The following is a 20,000-nucleotide window of genomic DNA, read 5'->3' as shown; positions in this document are numbered from 1 at the left end:
AAGCACATAAGCAGAAAGGGTTTCAGTGCAAACAGACATTTTCCTTTCAGAAATGAACTTCAGGCCTTACATTTTAAGCTTACTTGTAACACTTGCATGTGGTAAAGATCAGGAGGTGCATTACCAAAGACTACCAAATGCCATAGCAGTTGTTGGGCGATCATTCAAGTATTTCTTACCACATCAAGTTGAAAGCCACTGTCTGTACAAGGTTTGTTAAGGCTTTAGAGTACTTACATGAATTACATGGGCATGTCAAAGTGGAAATGAATTTTATACATGCAATTTGTTGGCTGTGGGTTTTATGCTCTTAATCAATGGTCAATAAGTGAATTCAAGAAATTATCAATACATATTGTTAGTTGCACGTCTGTTTGATTGTATCAGTTGCATCAAGGACAGTGCCTACTGATTCAAAGGTATGCGGGAAAAGCAGATCTTAACAAGTGTTATTGAAATCTAAAAAGAAAATTGGGGGTAACCATGCATTTTTCAAACTTAAGATAATTAATCAACATTGAAGCTTAATGACCTCTGAAAAACGCCAAATTTTCTTTTTGGATACCAAGAGCACTTGCTAATTAAAAGTGCTGCTTTCTCTGCATTAGTCTTAAACCGCGTAAAAATATCTCTGCATTAGTAACCACCACCAATAGGAATCCCGAGTATCTGCAGTTGTGTAGAACGTATGTGAATCACAGCATTAGGCACTGTCCAGGGTCTTAATGCAGGGACAGCCGCTGTGAAGAGAACGAAACATTCGGGACTACTAATGGTGCCCAAGACTGGCAAATGCTGGCTGATTTCTCTGAAGCCCTGCATTTTCCATGTAACATTGCCATCACAACTGTGCACCCGGACATCATAATCTGGTCCGACTCTTGTAAATGCGTGCACGTGGTTGAACTAACTGTGCCTTGGGAAGGGAGCTTTGAGTTCGCAAACGCAAGAGAACCTGTTACAAGCCCCTCTGTGCTAACTGTGAAGACCGTGGCTGGGCCTGCAGCGTTATACCCATTGAAATTGGTTACCGCTGTTTCACTGCAAGATCCACCAGGTCCTCCCTGTCAAACATCGGACTCCCAACGAAAACTCTCCGAGCAGCAATCAAGACTCTTCAATAAGAAGCAGAGGCAGCATCCAACTGGATCTGGCAGTCATCGCACAGTGCCTAGCCTGCGTTGATCACTTTAATATCTTGTTAAACTGAATCCAGCAAATATCTCTGATATCTCCTTCTGGACACTCCTTGAGCATATACCACAGGCTTGCTGCTATTATGCCTGACCAGGCATCACCCAGTGGCATCTGCTGCTGGCGGTGCCAGGAACTGTAGTCCTGTTGCTAGCCGCCAAAACTACCATAGTTCCTGGTCAACGGCTGACGAGGGCAATTTGTAGCAGTTGGCAGTTAAGCCTCTGTATGAATTCCTCGTATGTGAACCACAGCATTAGGCAGCGTCCTTAAGAACTTTGCGCAAATTCAGGTGGAGATGTTCTGTGCTCAGGGAAATTCTCATGTTAGCTGGTGACATATAGCTAATGATTGACTACTTTTGTGGAGGTACGACGAGAAAAAAGAACAAAATTCATGCTTTTACCTTGGATTTCTTTTGCTCCATTTTGTGTAAGACTTTTGCCAGGAACTTATTGCCTTTTTTACACTTAAATGCCAAATTGAATCCTTACTGTTTACATTTGGTAGTAAGCAGTGTATGGTAAAGCTGACAGAATAGGAGGAAATTTTAGGATGGGAGTAGTACAACCTCGTTCCCAGGGTCTCTCTTCTCTGCCTCCATTGTCGTTGAGAAAAAGACCATGGTTCACGCTGGTCACGTGGCACTCGTGGCACTCGTCGCAAACTATTAGCATTCTTTGTTGATCTGGACCTTCACACAGGAGAATGACACGAGTATATTTTCTGTGGTGTCTGATCGGTTTGACCACAACTTTTTGCCTTTCATGTCGAATTCCATACGTGTAGTACATAAAATACTGCGGTCAAACGTTTTGTCGATGGTCATCTGACCACAAAATCAGTCGTGTGCTGATTCCCTTCTTTGCAATGTTAACAAAGCCTACATTGCCACCCATCCCCTAACACACATTTGGTGAACCTTCCCGTGACCAGCGTGAACCAGGGTATTTCCCCAACGACAATGGAGGCAGAGAAGAGAGACCAAGGGAAGGAGATTGGGGAGTACTACAGTGTTAGTGGATCAAGTAGGTTCTTACATGAAAAAAATTGCTTAGTAATACCATTTGCAAATGATTTCTCTGGAAATGACAAAGGTAGAGTCCATCTCATTACACTCCAGTGCCACTTTGAGTAGATCATGAGATTTAAAGTGGCTGTGATTAGAATCCACAACCTCCCCCTCCACAGGTGGAAAACAGTGAGGATTGGACCAAGGGTTCCCTGCTTGGTGTTGACATCTTAGGCCAGACCCCAACCTGGAAAAACTGAGGCATTTCTAAACCACGAGACAGCGATTACAAACAAAACACCAAAACAGCTATTTTTTCTGACTTTTTTTTCTCAAACACCAAAACTCACAAGGAAACAAATGCAGCACATGTTGGTCCTGTTGAGAATTTTGTGGCATCTGCAAAGGGGGTAGGTTTGGTGTCCAATTGTAGGTGTCTCTATGCACAATCTGGGTACAAATTTAAGTCTTGTTTTGGTTTTTCATTTTGCTGTTTTGTAGTTTAGTAATGCCCAAAAAAATGTGAGTTCTTAACAGTCCCTAAAAGTTTTTTGTAAAAGAGTTGTGAGATCGGGCCTAGAGTTTATCATCCTTGTTGGATCATATTAATGTGATTGTCCTTCTAGTCACCCTTCAACAATATTAGACTCAGTCCGATGCTGTAAATCAACTGAGCCATCTCGTTAGTACTGTGTGAAGGTGATATCATTATTGCCAGTACAGGTGAAACGAATAAAAAGCCCTTGGTGGGGGGGGGGGGGGACTTCGCATATGAAAAGTGGGGATGCTTGTCGTCTGAAATTTTGAATTAAACCCTTACAGGAGACCAATCAGGGCTTTGCCCAGGATATTTTGACCCCTAAAAGAGACCATATTTAAGACATATTAAAGCGATATTGTATATTTCTTTGCTTGAAACCCTAAACAACACCTTTACAGCTACATAATTATGGGCTACATAATAATGATGGCACTTTCCCCAGAACACCCTAAGTGAGACCAAAATCTGAGATTTACACCCCTAAGCAAGACGACGAGCATCCCCACCCCTTTCATATGGAACACCCCCCTCCCCCCCTTCCCCCAAAGCTCAAGCCTGTCAAGCAGTTAAAAATTGAAAGAGTTCATTATTATTCAGGTATCAGCACAAGGAAAACCAGGTCTTCCAAGATGGCTGTCATTTGATTCAGCTAAAAACCAACTTCATGGAGTGGCACAATGGCGTGACAAAGGGAAAGTTGACATTAAAATCCATTCAGTGAAAAGAAATGATAAAGCTGTTTTTACAATTTTTATCCAAGATTTACATACCGTGTTGAACAATCAATCCTTGTTCTCAAATGAAACCAAAGTGCCCGATTTCACAGAACCAAAGTGTGTCAATGGATTGCCTGTTGCTGTAGCAACCGTTTTGTTTGACCTTAACATGGAGACATTTTCTGGATCTTGGAGAGAAAATCTCATGAGCAAATTGTCTGATTTTGTCAACGTCAACATAAACAACCTTCACATGGCAGTGGGCAGAGGACATAACACAGCATTCGGTTTGAAGGATGCAACAGTGGTCACTGCAGGACCTGGAAATGTTGCAGACTCAAAACAACCTGGAATTGCAATTTCCTGGCAAATCGGTTGTGGTGTCGATGTTTCAGGTAAACAAGGCATTAAAGCTTTTTGAGATGAAAATTTTCCATCTCGGCCATTTCATTTCAATGATTTCATTCCTAGCAGCATAGCAGGATTTCCTGGTTTTGCATTGTGCAACCCTTCTCCGCATAATTTCTTGTGTCATTGCCATGCACATTAGCTCGCACACATTGATAAAATGACAGATTTTCATTCACGCCAAGCTTATTACGTCAAGGAATGGCCATTTTCTCCTGAACGAGTATAGTGACACCATTTTTTATTTCATGTTTTTGCTGAGAATTATGGTGTCTTCAAAAATCAGCAAAAATCTATAGCCAGTTGTTTTGGCAATTTCATAAAATTGTACAAGTCGAACTGCCCACAATCAAGTTAAATCTATTTTGGAGTGTTAAGTACTCACAAGGGCATTCAAATACATTTTTCAGGTATAGGTAGGTGAATTAACCATAGAAAGACACCAGGCTCTTTGTTATATCAGGATTACATTTGTAAAATCGAGCTAAATTTGTCCAACATTGGGAATGCGTGGCAATTGTCAAAGTGGCTTAAATAGCTGTATACGTCAGCGTCGTACCATGGTAACGAGAACGGTGACCCCCCCCCCCCCCCTTTCTTAATTACATTTTTATCATCTGCTTGACATGTTACAACAGTGTGCAAAGTTTTATCAGAAAGCTATGACAAGTCCTATTTGCATGGAATCTCGCTAAGGTGGCTTAAATACTACAGTTTTCCAAAGAAAAAGATCAAGATTTTAAAATATGTGAAATTAAAGCCACAGGATGTGTCATCTTCAGTGTTAGTCACCGCAATTGATGTAAAATGCAATTTTACCAAAGAAATAAATGCAAATCAGGGGAAAATGGTAAGTATAGTGACCGAGCTCCTGAACGGGGGACTGGAAACTAGACATTTCAAAGGTCTTTTTCCCAAACCTAGCAGTACGACCAGGGCTAAAATTTTGGGAATTAGTAAACAATATAACGATGAAACCATCAACATTTTTAAAAAGATCTATCAGACAGTTTTTCAGTTATTATCAAAATAGACAAAAAAAATCAACGTATTTGCCATTTGCCAAGGAAATCATGAAATTTTAATGTGGGGTCGTACATCTCGTTTCCAAGAAAAAGGCCGTTGAAGTGTCTAGTTTCCAGTCCTCCATCCAGGAGCTCGGTCACTATATTCAGCATTTCCCCATGATTTGCATTTATTTGTAAGGTAAAATCACATTTTACAACAATTGCAGTGACTAACACTTTGGAAGAGACATCCTGTTCCTTTAATTTCACAGATTTCAAAATCTTGATGTTTCTCTTTAAAAAACTGTAGTAAGCCACCTTAATGGCCTAGCTCCCAAGAGTCTCCTTAGTCCCTTAGCTGAGTGGTAGACCATTGGAACTAGTTATCAGAAGGTCGCAGGTTTGACTCCTTCAAAGAAGCACTTTCTTTACGAGTTACCATTGAAAAAAAGATCATCTCTTGAAGAGTCTTTTAACACATTTACTCCTGGGACTGAGAGTTAACAGATTCTACTCTGTCTAACACTATGTGATTTTACTCCCCAACTGGGGACGTTCTAGGGCAAATATGCTTTCCGTGTACCTATGATGAGTAAATAAAACCATTAAAAATGGGGGGTCACCGTGCTCGTTTCTTCGCAACACGAAGATAAATAAATGGTAAAAGGGGCAATTTCAGCTTCAAAATGATCATTTTTTGCGAAAGGACTGGGGCGAGTTCCAAAACAACACCTTCTTAACCGAGAAGAGCTATCATGATTGCACTTCAAAGCTCTTGAACATCAAAAGCGGCCAATGTTGCCTCTCTTCAGATGGCCGGCGTGAAATGCTGCCATATCCGAAGTTGCAATGTTATGCGCAGTATGAGATGCGCGCTGCAAAACAAGGGAATCACCTTAAATTATTTGTAAGAATTAGCTTGGGATGCAAATATGGCCATGATCATTTTTTTTTGCCTGATATGACAAAAATATGGTCCTAAGGATAAAAATTTTAAATATGGAAATCAAGGATTCTGTTGGCCTCAGAAACTAGAATTATCTTTACTGTAGAGGAATAATTGATGGAAATGGCAAAAAAGAATGGGAATACAGTAAACACCCGCATATAAGAACAAGTGGATTAAGAACATCAGGCTGAAATTTGGTCAATAAAGCACCATATAAATAAGAACAAATTCAGGCTGATAAATAAAACATGTTCTTAATATAAAGGGAAAGGATATTGGGATAAGGAAACAATTCAGTACAGTAATTGATTTTATCAAAGGAGTTGATAAAGGTTGAATAACCACCGTGAAAGATTTGGAAAGCTGAGGTTTCAAGCATTAGCCCTTCGTCGGAGCAAAGGGCTAGCGCTCGAAATGGGTTACCGCTCGAATTGTCAGCTTTCCAAATCTTTCATGGTGGTTATTCGACCTTTATCAACTCCTTTGATAAAATGAATTTCGGTTTCAATCTCCCACCGACACAGTACCACAGTTTCTTTAGAGACTAAAATTTTGAATTCAGTACAGTAACTTAAATCAAAGTATTCTGGTGTTCAGGAGCATTACAAACTATAAAATCTATTACAAAACAGCATTGTATGTTAATTAAACCTCCAGTAATATAGATGCAGTCTGTAAAATGTATTTGTTTTCTTTTTCATCAGGAATCCAAGTTGCTTCTTTGATGAAATCCAGTTCCGAGAGAGGATCCTTCAAGCATGCTCTGGATGCACCAGTTACTGGTTGGCATATTGTGACTGGCCATCCCAAAAGTCATCGGCAAAGAGTACGCAGACAGATAAACTTGAGCCCAACTCCTATCGCAACACAAATGTTAGGAAGTGTAGTTCATCAAGTGATCTATGTGACTGCCACCCAGACATACACCATGTCCCCACCTCCTCCAACACTCGGAAGTGTGACTGTGACGGTGTCGGCTGTTGTGACGCCAACTGTCTACTCCGTCAACCATGCACCTGAAGTTCGGAAACCCCTTGGCCCCTTAACTGTGTATCTAGGAAAGGCGCTACGATACACCATTCCTGCAGATACAATTTGGGACCAAGAAGATGGCTCCACTAGGAATTTAAGACTAGAAATGAGGACAGGAAATGGTGAGGAACTTTCAGCATCATCATGGATAAAGTTTAACTCTTCAACGCAAGAGATCTATGGCATGCCTTTGGAGGAAGGCTCTAGAAGTCACTCATTTCTTCTCATTGCAACTGATAGTGGAGGAAGGTCTCTTCGTTTTTCATTCACTGTGCAAGTTTCAGAAGTTCAAAGTGTCACATTCAATCACAAATTTACAATAGTCACGCACTACAACAAATTGTTGACGAATGATGTCGGCATCCAGTTGAATCTGATGAGTCCTTCGTTTTCTCGTGCCAAGGCCCCGCCGACTAAGAGAAACGAAAAGGGCGATGGAGACGAGAATGTCTCGAGCTCTGGAAATTGAAAACATAGGCCATTTCAGAAACGTGAGAGGACTGGGACGAGTTTCTCATACTTGCTTGGATTGAAAATCTAAACTCTTCAACTGAAATGTTACCAAATGAAAAGCTATCCAGCCAAGTTTGAGAGTTTTCTACGGAAAATTGGCCAAATGGGAGACTTGCAAACGTTGCAAAATCCCATACAAACCCTTATAATTTTGTGGCCTGTCTACCCATTCCATACAAACTCTCTATTTTAGGTGATATTTGAAGATATATTATTTCACCATTTTCCTCCTCTAAATACATCTATTCTTGGTAAAGACTCTCAAACTTGGTTGATCTTTCATTTGAATGTCTTAGTTTTTTCAACAAACGGAAAACAACCAAACTCGTCCCAGTCCTCTCACGTTTCTGAAATGGCCTATGGCAATAGATCATCTCTTGAAGAGTCTTTTAACACATTTACTCCTGGGACTGAGAGTTAACAGATTCTACTCTGTCTAACACAGAGCAAATATGCTTTCCGTGTACCTATGATGAGTAAATAAAACCATTAAAAATGGGGTGACCGTGCTCGTTTCTTCGCAACACGAAGATAAATAAATGGTAAAAGGGGCAATTTCAGCTTCAAAATGATCATTTTTTGCGAAAGGACTGGGGCGAGTTTCAAAACAACACCTTCTTAACCGAGAAGAGCTATCATGATTGCACTTCAATGCTCTTGAACATCAAAAGCGGCAAATGTTGCCTCTCTTCAGATGGCCGGCGTGAAATGCTGCCATATCCGAAGTTGCAATGTTATGCGCAGTATGAGATGCGCGCTGCAAAACAAGGGAATCACCTTAAATTATTTGTAAGAATTAGCTTGGGATGCAAATATGGCCATGATCATTTTTTTTGCCTGATATGACAAAAATATGGCAAATGGCAATAGGCCATTTCAGAAACGTGAGAGGACTGGGACGAGTTTGGTTGTTTTCCGTTTGTTTAAAAAACTAAGACATTCAAATGAAAGATCAACCAAGTTTGAGAGTCTTTACCAAGAATAGATGTATTTAGAGGAGGAAAATGAATTCACTAGTGTAAGGTCCGCTGTGTTGACATTTTGTGTAAATTTTAAATCAAGTTGCGCGTGTGACCCGTTAGAAATATTTTTTCACAAAATGTTCCCGAATCGTCAAGTATCACCACAGAAGAAAAGAACATCATTCTAAAAGCTTATTTTACGCAAAAGGTAGGTTCTGGAGGTAATTTTGAGAGTGGAAATCAAGTTTACAGCAGACGACAAATACAAACTGACGAGCCATGGTATATTTAATTAAGTTAACACAACAGAAAGACGCGTACCTTATTTTGACACGAAAATGCTTTACTATTGCCATAAAAACTATCCAGTTAAGTTCGCATATTACACAACATGATGAATTCATAAAGGCCACCTTTTCCAGCGAAATGTTTTTTGAAACAAATAACATATTTGCTATAAGAGGCAAAAAACCCTTCCTATTTCATTACGTGCGTGGAGACAAGAAACTCAATCGTGTCAAATTACACTCCGTGTCAAAAACGCAACTAAATAAATGTCCCACGAGTGTTCAGCATCAAACCCTTAACTGAAAAACCCTTTACTTGAATTATCAAGCAAAAAATAAGCAACAAGCTTTCTTTCAAATAATTTTTGACTAACAAGAATTTGTGAAATTTCCAATTGTTACCAGAAAACTGTGCATAATTGAGTACAAACAACAGATCACAGATCCAAGTCTTTGTCATTGTTAAACCCATATGTTACTAGAGAATTTTCCATTTGATTTCAGTGTTGCACAAAACACCACACTTGTACAATATTAGAACTACAGCTCACTTTGATTACGGCTCGAAGGGCGACAGATTGTTGTCGCAGTCGATTACTCGTCCTTTTAAGATTCCAGATTTTCTTTTTCAGCACCTGTTTTGTTTAGTATCCAATTGACTTTCCATTATTGAGCTCCATAAGGGTATATTTTGTTTAAAGATCCACTAAAACGCCATTCGCGTAACACTAATTAATTCTACTGTGTCCACCAGAGAAATCTACGCATTTCCCACTACCCTCTCGATCCTAAGAAGAAGGCAGAAGGCTCTATGCACAAGGACACCACTTAGCAGGGGAGTGACAGGCAAGACTTTTACCGACATGGAAAAAAAAAAAATTAAAAAAACCAACTCAGATTTCGACTGGGTTTGCCATACTGGCAACCCAGTAATAACAAACCATACAAAAACGTTTGAGGACGTCGCTCAGTTTATTACTGAGTGTTCTGTATGATGGGCTAATGTTCAAGGTTCAATTCTTGGCCCCCTATTTTTCATCATATATTTTTCATCATATACGTCATCATATTTTTCATCATATTTTTCATCATATACGTCAATGACCTTTGTGATGCTTCTCGCCTAGAATCCATTTTATTTGCCGATGACACCAACTTATTTATTTCTGAAAGGGACCCGGTTACTTTGAACAATATCTTAAACAATGAACTCAATAAGCTCTCAGCCTGGTTTGCTGCAAATAAACTTTCCCTTAATATATCCAAAACTAAGTTCATGGTGTTAAGACCTTGACAAAAAAGACTGCTATGATTTTGACATTCCCATTAATGGGGAAGCTTTAACCCAAGTCTCAGAGACCCTCTTCCTTGGTGTTATACTGAATGATTGTCTTTCCCATATATCGCTTGTTGCGCATAAAATATCTAAATCTATTGGCATAATTTATAGATCCAGTTATTTCCTTTCTAAAACCTCGTTACATACTTTATATAATTCTATGGTTCTTCCGTATCTTTATTATTGTAATTTAGTTTGGGGATCCACTTACAAAAGTAACCTGAAAAGGTTAACAATATTACAAAAACGGGCGATACGGATAGTAAGCAGGTCCGGTTGTGATGCTCACACAGATCCAATTTTTAAAGAATTTAAATTTCTCAAAATAACCAGTATCTACTTGTTACAACTAGGAAAATTTATGTACTCTTTTAGTACTGGTAATCTCCCTCCTAAATTTGACTCTTTTTTCTCTGTTAATAATTATTATAGTATTCATAGTTACAACACTAGCCTGCGCGCGCAGACGTATTTCCGGTTGTCGCTTCTCTCCCGCCCGAAAACTACTACTAGTAGTTTACTAGTTACTACTAGTTACTTTTCGGGCGGAGAGAAGCGACAACCGGAAATACGTCTGCGAGCGCAGGCTATTACAACACAAGACACGCTTCCTTTTTTCGGCTACCTCTTTGCAGGACTAACATAAGACAGTTTTCTATCTCTTTTCAAGGCCCTAAATTTTTCAATACCCTTAGTTATGAAATTAAAAATACCCCAACTCTACTGTCCTTTAAATACAAGCTGAAAGAGTTTTTAATCAACAGCTATTAATTCCTTCCTAGTCTTCGTTCCTACTCCTGTGTTACACCTAACTGAACGTCTTGCTCCGTTATATTTGTGTTATTTAATTATTTTGGGAGGAAACCTAACCTCGTATAAGCCTTCTGGTTTCTTTTAGGTTTCGTCGCCGTATTTCTTATCTTAACTTTAATTATTAAATGTAAATTTATTGTAAAATGGCAAAATGTAATAAATGTAATAAAATAAACTTGATATTTCTGTGTGGATTCGATACAGCCTATTAAATAAATACCAACTTTATTCATTTAATTCAATGAAAGGGAAGAATACCAGAAGTTTTCCCTATCGAGGGTATCCGCCCGCAGCCGGATGTAATAACCCTTTTCACTGTTAGTTTTTCTCATTTGCATTACAATGTAGTCTAACGTGGTTGCGAGGCAATTTCGGGTTAAAACTACAAAATATGTGAGGCAATGCTAGTTACATTGTAATGCAAATGAGAAAAACTAACCGTGAAAAGGGCTATTGACTGAAAGTCGATTTTGATGAGGGACGAAAACCGGAGAACAACCCTCGCAGTGAGATTGAGATCGACTGATACTCAGCCCACATCCGACCCGAGGCCAGGGTTGAACCCGTATCACGAAAGGTGGGAGGCGGGCTTGAATACCGCTAAACCACCCTGACTCCCCAAAAACATCGGTAATAATATTATCGGTTATTCACAACGTACTCGTCCTTGGAGTTTTACTAAGGCCTAATATAATTATTTAACTCCTGTTGATTTTATCGAAACTTGTCTAGCACACCGTATATAGTTTGAGACCTCTCTGTGTTTACTCTGCTGGCTACTTGTCAGAGATTCAATATGCAACGCGACTGTCTATGAACGGATTGATATGGGATTATATTATGTTGGTCTCTAAAAGAAAAAAAAACGATGCTTAAAACATTGGTTGCCAAAAGACAATTATTGTATCGAATACGGGGAGTATTTCGGAGTAATATTTCTCTCGGCATTCAGTCTTGTATTGCGTGACTGGAGAGAAAGGATGAACAAAAAAAACTCAAATATTACCAATTTTGAGGAAATAAATATGGTAATGATATTCGTCTTCCTTGAGGCTCTCATTAAACAAATCGCGAACTTGTTCAAAAAACTGGTTTGGTTTAATTTGATACCACAAAAAGGAGCAACGAGGACAAAAGTTTCAAGTTAAGCTTTTTGGAGAGGACCGAGAGCTTGAATCGAGAAGGTGAGTCAGACCTACTGAAAGTTACATTACGTACTTCCCTTTCAATTAGACATTGAAAGAAATTATTTGGTGAGAACGGTAAACGCTGTACTACTGAATTTTAGACTTCGTACATTAACAACTCTGTAAATTATACTCCTTGAAAAAACATCTAACGAGGCTTTCCAGGCTTTATGGATTGAAATCGATTTCCTACATAGTAAAAACATTATTTTTGGGGTAATGTATCGGCAATATAATTCCCCAGAACAATTTCGAACTTACTTTTGATTTCACCCGAGAAACACTGAGTTCCTTGGAGAAACCAAAATATATCATGGGCAATTTCAACATTGATCTCCTCAAGTCGGAAAGTAATGATTATTCCCATAACGTCCTAATATCCATGCAAAGTTACTCATTTCTTCCGGTATTTGTTAAGCCTTCAAGAGTTTATAACAATTCCGCCACACTCATTGCTATTATTCGGGTAAATAGACTTGACAGCAAACTCTCCAGTGGCAACATTGCGTCAGATATTAGCGCCCACTTCTCTCAATTCTGCTTCATTCACTCTCTCTAAAACTCGTTATCAGGGTATTAGAACCCGCGATTGACTCAAAATGCTCAGAAGAAAACTCTTTCAGAGATATCTCCCAAATCGATTGTGGAGGCCGTGCTGCAAATGACTCTGTTGACAAGTTGTTTTCCTCGTTTTGCATTAAATTTAATTAAAATGCTCCTCTAAAAACCGTTTCCAAACGCAAGGCCAAGCAACTTTCTAAACCATGTATATCTTGGGGTTTACGTAAATCCATAAAGACAAAAAAATGTTTTTTTTTCATCCCGGCGATCCGGCGAAATTTAGGCTGTACAGGAACAAACTTTCCAGTCTTACCTGCCTCAGAAAAAAGCTTTATTACTAAGCATATTAGCAGTAATACCAACATCAATTAACTTTTGGTTGAAAAAGTTAATTGATGTTGGTATTACAACTGTTCGGAACCTCCTCAACTCACATGGCAATTTTAAACAGCTTTTTTACCTACAACATGCACACCTCTCACCTATTGATCATTATTTCCTTTTTAGTCTCTTTTGTGCCATCCCGGAGGAATGGCGTAGATTGTTAAAGACAAATGAAAATGCAGCTCTTTTACACGATTGTTATGTAGATTTCGATAGTTTTTCACAACACCTTGGAGGGGAAAAGCTTGATGTTGCAAAGATTCAAGCGAAACTATTGTATGAAACGTTTTCTAAAATCTCTTCAAACCCTACCTCTATGAAAAAATAGAACGAAATGTTCAACACAAAGACATTTGAACTAGACTGGGAAAGAATATTTTCTTTGCCTTTTAAAATAACGTTGAATACAAAGTTAAGAGAATTCCAATATAAAGTTCTTCATAGAATTTGTTATACAAACGTTATGCTCTTCAAATTTGGTTTAGCCGATTCCCCTTTATGTTATTTCTGTCATAAAGAACTGGAGACATTGGAACACTTCTTTTTTCACTGTAGTAAGGTTAGCACCTTTTGGAATGAGCTAAACATTCTCCTCAAATCGCAAAAGTTAATCTCTAAAAACTTCCATATCAAAGATATTTTATTTGGGCTTTTTTCTGCGGATAATGTTGATGACAATATTCTAGTTAACTACATTATACTTGAGAGCAAATACCTTATTTTTCGCTCGAAATGAAGCCAAACGTTTCCCACTATTGCCCTGTTAATATCAAAATGCAAAACAATTAACGCACCAGATCGAACGTTTCATTGCGAGGAAAAATAACAAACTCCACTTTCATAATAAAAAATGGCATCAAATTTTACTCATAGTGGAGCATGAGCTATCACCTCCAACTAGTCCCAACTTAAACTAATACTGTAGTATTGTAGTATGTTTAAATGTGCATAGTGCGTATAGCTTTGATGTGTAGTGTAGTTCGGATGTTCTGTGTTTATCATAGATAGGTAGCGTAGTTTCGATATATAGCTCCGAAGTATAGTTTAAAATTTACATGTAAACTAATAAATGTGGATATATTAAAAAATATAAATATAAATATTTTAGCAGTAACCTAAATAAAATGAAAAAGACGTGGGAAGGTATTAATACTTTGATTAATAGAAAGAGGCACACAAGGACTGTAACAACTGTTCAATTTCCTAACGATCAGAGAATAATCAATCAGAAATAGCAAATACATTGAACCATCACTTCGCGTTCGTCGGACTAAAGCCTTTAAAGACTATCTTGGGAATTCAAACTACCCCAATTCTTTCTACTTGATGCTGTCACTTCTGAAATTGAAATGGAAATTTGATAACAATATCAAGTCAAAGCATATGGGTTATACTCCTTTCCAGTTTGTCTTCCTCAAGTCCGCACGCCATGTCATATCTTCCGTCTTAGCTGAACTAATCAATAAATCTATTTTGTGTGGCACGTATCCTCGCCAATTAATGCACGCTAAACTGATCCAAGCAATCATCGTCCGATATCGTTATTTACTGTTTTTAACCGAATATTCGAAAGATCAATGTATAAACGTCTTGAATCCTTCATAGATGATACTGTATGTTTTTCAAGTCACAATATGGTTTTAGAAACAATTTTTGGACTCAGCATGCAATTCTAGATATTCTGAAGAAAATTCTAACTAATATGGTGTGACGTGCGGGGTCCGGATGGCCCAGGAATAGAACTGTATGTTTTTCAAGTCACAATATGGTTTTAGAAACAATTTTTGGACTCAGCATGCAATTCTAGATATTCTGAACAAAATGCTAACTAACATGGTGTGACGTGGGTCCGGATGGCCCAGGAATAGAAACACAATGATGATGAAACACAAAAAAACTACACCCAAACCCCTTCCCACAATCGCACAACAAACAACCATAAATTTTAAGAAAACGCTTACGACTTTAAATCTAAGATGTAATTTAACTGCAAGTATAAGAGTTACTAAAGCTACTTACTCAAAATTGTCTAATCTTACTGCTATTACAAAAGGCCTTAAAACTAAAATTGGTAAACAAGTTGAGCTAAACGTTCGGTTCTACACAGTTCCTCTCAAATTACCACTGTTCCTTGACAATTTCATCTACACGTTTGCATTAATTCTTCCCGTTGCTTTTACTTTTTCTCAGCTCTTCCTTTCGGTCGACGCTTCTGCTTCCCCTGCTGCTGCGGACAAATGCCTGGGTTTTGTCTTTGATTCAAACAGCTCCCAGTAATGACTCTTAGCGGTGTTCTCTTTTCACTCTTCTTTCTCTCTTTCTTTGCCTTTTCCGTCAACCAACTGTTCGCCACCACACCCCTACAGCACGTTACTTACACTTATATCTTTACATAATAATTAATTCTACAATTAACACTTACTGACAAACTTATTGTTTAAACACGACACTTACAATCCTACAGTTTAATAGTATGTCAACAATGGAGACTTTTACGAACGAATAAACTTACAAACTATTTTCTAAGGTACTAATTACGGTTGACTACGATACGAAATTAACACTAAATAATTAACACGAACGGAATGAACTATGCAACTGACGAAACAAAGAACAACAGCGAAACAAAAAGGAATTTTATCCTATGAGTAAAAAGCTGCACTCCATAACCTGAACTTATCGCGAATTCATCACCTCGCAATGAAAGAGCTTCCGTGCCAATAAGCCCGCAATACCAAGTGGAGATCTAACTGTTGTTCTCTTCCTCTTATAGCCAATCTGATTTACTAAAACCGCTGACCAATTACAAACGATGTTACACCTGTTCGTTTTATTTCTCATTCCGGGGTTCTTCAACAGTACAGGTAACGATATTAATTGATTTTACTCGATGTGTAGGGTCAAATGTATCGATGCTTAAACGCAGCCCTCAAGGTTAGCCACTAGATGCATTTTGCGCATTTCCGACTTCACGTTGAAGAACAATTTAGTTTATTATATTTGAATTGTTAGGATATAAATTAAAGACAGGCTTTTCAACCCGACTTATACTATGTCTAGGGACGAACCCCAAAATGATTAATTGCATATAGCACGTCTTCCATTTGCGAAAGTCACCAAGAGTGTCTTCCAAGGGCGTTTCAGTAAGAGTTAAATTAAGCACAATAGTATCCGCCCAAGAACATTAAAAAAATAAGTAAGGCAAATGCAACAGAATACTGGCACACACCTACATTCCTCCTTTGCCCAAACATTTTCAAAATAAAATCACGTGACTACTGTATGCGAACCGAATATCTTGATTTCCATCTGCAGAGGGGACTCTTCGGCGAGTTTGCGAACATAGTGGGGGACACCTGACAATTAACTGTGGCTCACAAGAGATCGATATTGTGAGAGCTTTCTATGGGCGTACTAGCAGTATATTCTGTCGGGGATATGGTCCTATCAGAACCAACAACTGCCAATCCGTTACATCAATGATGGTGGTTATACATCAATGCCAAGGCCAGCAAACCTGTACTCTCATCCCTACCAATGCTGCCTTTGGGGACCCCTGTGTTGGCACTGCGAAATATCTAGAGGTGGGTCAACCGGCCCAGTGGCTTAAGGTGGCTGGAACCAGTTTCACTACTTTCAAGGACCTTTTTATTAGAAGGGTTGTCACTACTAAACTGTATCACGTAAAAGAAATGTTATGGTACCATATCAAACGCCAATTGTTACTTAACAAAATGCGCTCACTATTTTGACGTAATAGGTTACCATGGCAACATGAAAGCTCTCCAAAAACACCCTATATTTCGTCTTTACTTGCTTATATCTTAAAAATGAACTCGGTGACCCCCATTTTTTATTGTAGAATAGTAATTAGCAATTTGACATAGGACTATCTGCAAAGTTAAAAAAAATTCTTGGGAGCCGATTAAGAGCTACCTTAGATTTTCGAAAAATTAAGGTAGCTCTGAATTGGTTCCCAAGAATTTTTTTCAACTTTGCAGATAGTTCTATCTCAAGATGCTAATTACTATTCTACAATAAAAAATGGGGGTCACCGAGTTCATTTTTAAGATATAAGCAAGTAAAGACGAAATATAGGGTGTTTTTGAAGACCTTTCATGTTGCCATGGTAACCCATTACGTCAAAATTGTGAGTGCATTTTGTTAAGCAATAATTGGTGTTTGACGTGGTACCATAACATTGCTGTTACGTGATACAGTATAGTAGTTATAACCCATCTAACAAGAAGGTCTCTAAAAGTGGTGAAACTGGTTCCAGCCACCTTAATAATCAAGGAAGAAGTGTGGTTTGATTATGATGAAAAAACTGACAGGAGAAGGCTAATTCAATTGAAAGAGTAACATGCATCAAAATGATCACCAAATGAGACTGGCACGAAGTATTTGAAGGGGTAATTTGTAGAGGAAACCAGTTGGCTTGGGGTGATGGAAATCAGCGTTCAAATGAGGGAAATTTGCTATGGGTTTCCGTCGTTCTAATGAAAATTCATTTTCCAAATTTGAATTAGACGCGAAAACTAGCTGAGTGAAGCTCTACAGCTAAAACAAATTCACGTGTTCCATTCGATCTGTGTAAGCTTTTCATTTGCTTTGGCTCTATATTGTCTTAAGTCTTGTTCCGGTGTTTTATCAGTGCGATTTGAACATGATATGAAGAACTTTTTTGGTGTCATATTGAGTTTTCAGAGGTCAAGAAGTGCGACTGAACAATTGAAAAAAAAAATAATATATGCCTTGCCCCCACATCTCAGACGCAAGTGCCCAGTTTCCATTAGTATAAAGGTCACCTGAAGACAACCTGGAGGACTGTCAGGGTCACATGTTTTAAGCTATTACTTTAGCCTTTCAAGCTGGTTTTACGTTCAAGCCCAGGTAACTTTGCAACGGGAAATTTATTCTATATTAATCTTCAGAACTAAAATATTAGTCTTATCACGTCCTTTCAAACTCTTAATAACTGAAATCCTGCAAAGATAATGGTGAAATTCTTCCATATGATGGTGTATTTTAAATAAATAAATAAATAAATTAATTAGGCAATCAGTGTATTTATTTATTTATTATTTATTTCCATAATCTTGTCTCACATGTATAGATATCTTACAAGTGTGTGCCTAGAACAGGACTGTATGGAAGGTTATTACAGATTTGTGAACACAGTTCGGTTGCAATCCATTGCCGTGGCCACAAGACGATCAACATCATGTCAGCAAACTATGGCCTTCTGATTGGTAGCCGTGGTTGTGGAGGTCCTATAATAGCCACAAACTGCGCGACTTTAGGCCGGGCCCTTTATAGAGTGCGACGGAACTGCCAGGGATCATCTAGCTGCGTCTTGCAAGCTAGCAACTCGATATTTGGTGATCCTTGCGTCGGAACAATGAAATATCTGGAGGTAAGTTCAAAGCTTTAAAACGTTCATTTTGCATAGGCTTGATTGCGAAGATCAAAATTGGAAAAAACGCAAACTGCTAAGAAAAAGATTCTATTTAGGGTACTCATTATTTTCATTCCACAGACTCAAAACTTAGAACCACCTTGTAACGCAAAATAAACAGGTCCATGGGAAAGTACTGCTCAATAGTTTTCATTTGACTTGTTACACTTGAGAATTTTTCTCACAAAACGTTGAAACCACAGACTCAAAGTTACGTACACAGTTCTGTAGGCCACTGAAAAGAAATTAATGTTCAGCTTTGACTTCATAAATGGTCAAAGTTTGATTAGAATTTCATCCACATACCAGACAGTTAAACAACAAAGCCTGAGTCAAACGTATGGGTCAGGGACCTTTCCCTCGTAATCCTGGAATCAATATAACAATCGTTTGAGGAGGCTCGAAATAGTTTCTCTTTTTTCAAACAAATAAAAATATTCTGTCCTTAGATACAGTTAGGGTAATCATATCATGACGAAATTTGGCCAGGGTATTAAGTACCTATCGCAGATTTCTCACATTATATTTTCCTCCAAAATAACGTTACCATGGCAACGATATTAGGCATTTCTTTGAGCCTTAAAATCAACATATGTGACCATTTTTGAAGAAACGGGACGGTGAAATTTTCCCATTCAGCTTTACCAGATAATGTTAGAAATACTCCCTAAAATATTTAAAATTCAACAAAATCTGTAGGTCAGTTTTTCCGAAAAATAAGTTTTTTTGAAATGTGGCTCTAATTTTTTTTTTCACCTACAGAATTTTTTTTTAATTTGAAAGACAAGCAGCTTAAATTAATCGATCTAAGCTAACAGGCAAAAAATGAAAAAAATTCACCGTCTGGAAGCAGAGATATAAACGAGTAAAGTTGCAGAATCAGGAAAAATTAGGGGGTTACAAGATCAGCATTTACGCATGCGTCACCCACTCATTCGAGTCCGCGCGCGAGTGGAGCTACAGGCCAACACAAACGGATTTAAGTGACTATTAAACCGTTTGTGTAGAATTTTCGTAGTTTTCGTGAATAGGAGATGTCTATGTATATTTCATATGTATAGGAAAAAGGAGAAAGGTGAGCGAAATTAGCGGTATTTGTTTATTTCTGGTGACCCATTTGAATCACGAGCTGACGCGAGCAGCTTACGAATTGCGTGTGTGGCTTACGCGCGCGCGCGCGCGCTCAGCTGAAAACCCTTTCGAGCATCCTTAATTTAACCGCAATCTCGTTCCCAGAGTCATCGTTCCCTTGACCCGCCGTCGGGAAAGAGACTCTTGTCAAATAAAAAAAGGCCATGTTTGATGCGGCTGTTGAAAAACGATCTCATCACCCGCCATTTTTTTAATTCTATACTCAAAATCGTTCATGATTTTTTTTTGGATTTTTATCTATACGAAGTTGAAGATGATCTAGAAATAGATCTGTTTACAACTTACCAGTTCCGTAAAGTTTTTGCAGTTATTCAACCAAAATCAGAAAACTCTGGTTCCGGTTTTGGATTATTCCAGAGCCTCGCGCGCCTGTTCCGCTGGACAACGGTAACAGAGACTCCGGGAACGAGATTGACGTTACCTCTGTTATCTATTAACAGGTGCGTTACAGATGTCAATAAACAAAGGTGTCACATTGGTGTTAT

The 20,000-nt window shown here is 38.5% G+C and overlaps 2 protein-coding genes across 5 annotated transcripts in view; both read left to right on the top strand.

Moving 5' to 3' along the window:
- LOC138022235 (dystroglycan 1-like) overlaps window positions 1-9,755 on the top strand; it is a 21,475-nt gene extending 11,720 nt beyond the window's left edge. For 3 of the 4 annotated variants that reach the window (XM_068869291.1, XM_068869292.1, XM_068869290.1), the window contains 3 exons: window positions 1-211; window positions 3,345-3,858; window positions 6,532-9,755. The exon at window positions 1-211 is cut by the window's left edge and continues 29 nt beyond it. In XM_068869291.1, the coding sequence (XP_068725392.1) occupies window positions 53-211; window positions 3,345-3,858; window positions 6,532-7,328 (1,470 nt within the window). In that variant the 5' untranslated portion in view covers window positions 1-52 and the 3' untranslated portion in view covers window positions 7,329-9,755. The remainder of the gene's footprint in view (window positions 212-3,344; window positions 3,859-6,531) is intronic. The other variant, XM_068869289.1, reaches the window with a different exon arrangement.
- A 2,105-nt stretch (window positions 9,756-11,860) lies between these two features.
- The window catches only part of LOC138022237 (rhamnose-binding lectin-like), an 8,297-nt gene continuing 157 nt past the window's right edge, over window positions 11,861-20,000 (top strand). Inside the window, exons 1-5 of the mRNA XM_068869294.1 lie at window positions 11,861-11,957; window positions 15,679-15,769; window positions 16,221-16,489; window positions 18,022-18,321; window positions 19,956-20,000. The exon at window positions 19,956-20,000 is cut by the window's right edge and continues 157 nt beyond it. Coding sequence (XP_068725395.1) covers window positions 15,718-15,769; window positions 16,221-16,489; window positions 18,022-18,321; window positions 19,956-19,976 — 642 coding nt within the window. The 5' untranslated portion in view covers window positions 11,861-11,957; window positions 15,679-15,717 and the 3' untranslated portion in view covers window positions 19,977-20,000. The remainder of the gene's footprint in view (window positions 11,958-15,678; window positions 15,770-16,220; window positions 16,490-18,021; window positions 18,322-19,955) is intronic.

Source organism: Montipora capricornis, chromosome 10, assembly GCF_036669925.1.
Source record: "Montipora capricornis isolate CH-2021 chromosome 10, ASM3666992v2, whole genome shotgun sequence".
Classification (NCBI taxonomy): Eukaryota; Metazoa; Cnidaria; class Anthozoa; order Scleractinia; family Acroporidae; genus Montipora; species Montipora capricornis.
The sequence above is the reverse complement of the archived record's forward strand: the minus strand, read 5'-3'. Positions and strand labels throughout refer to the sequence as shown.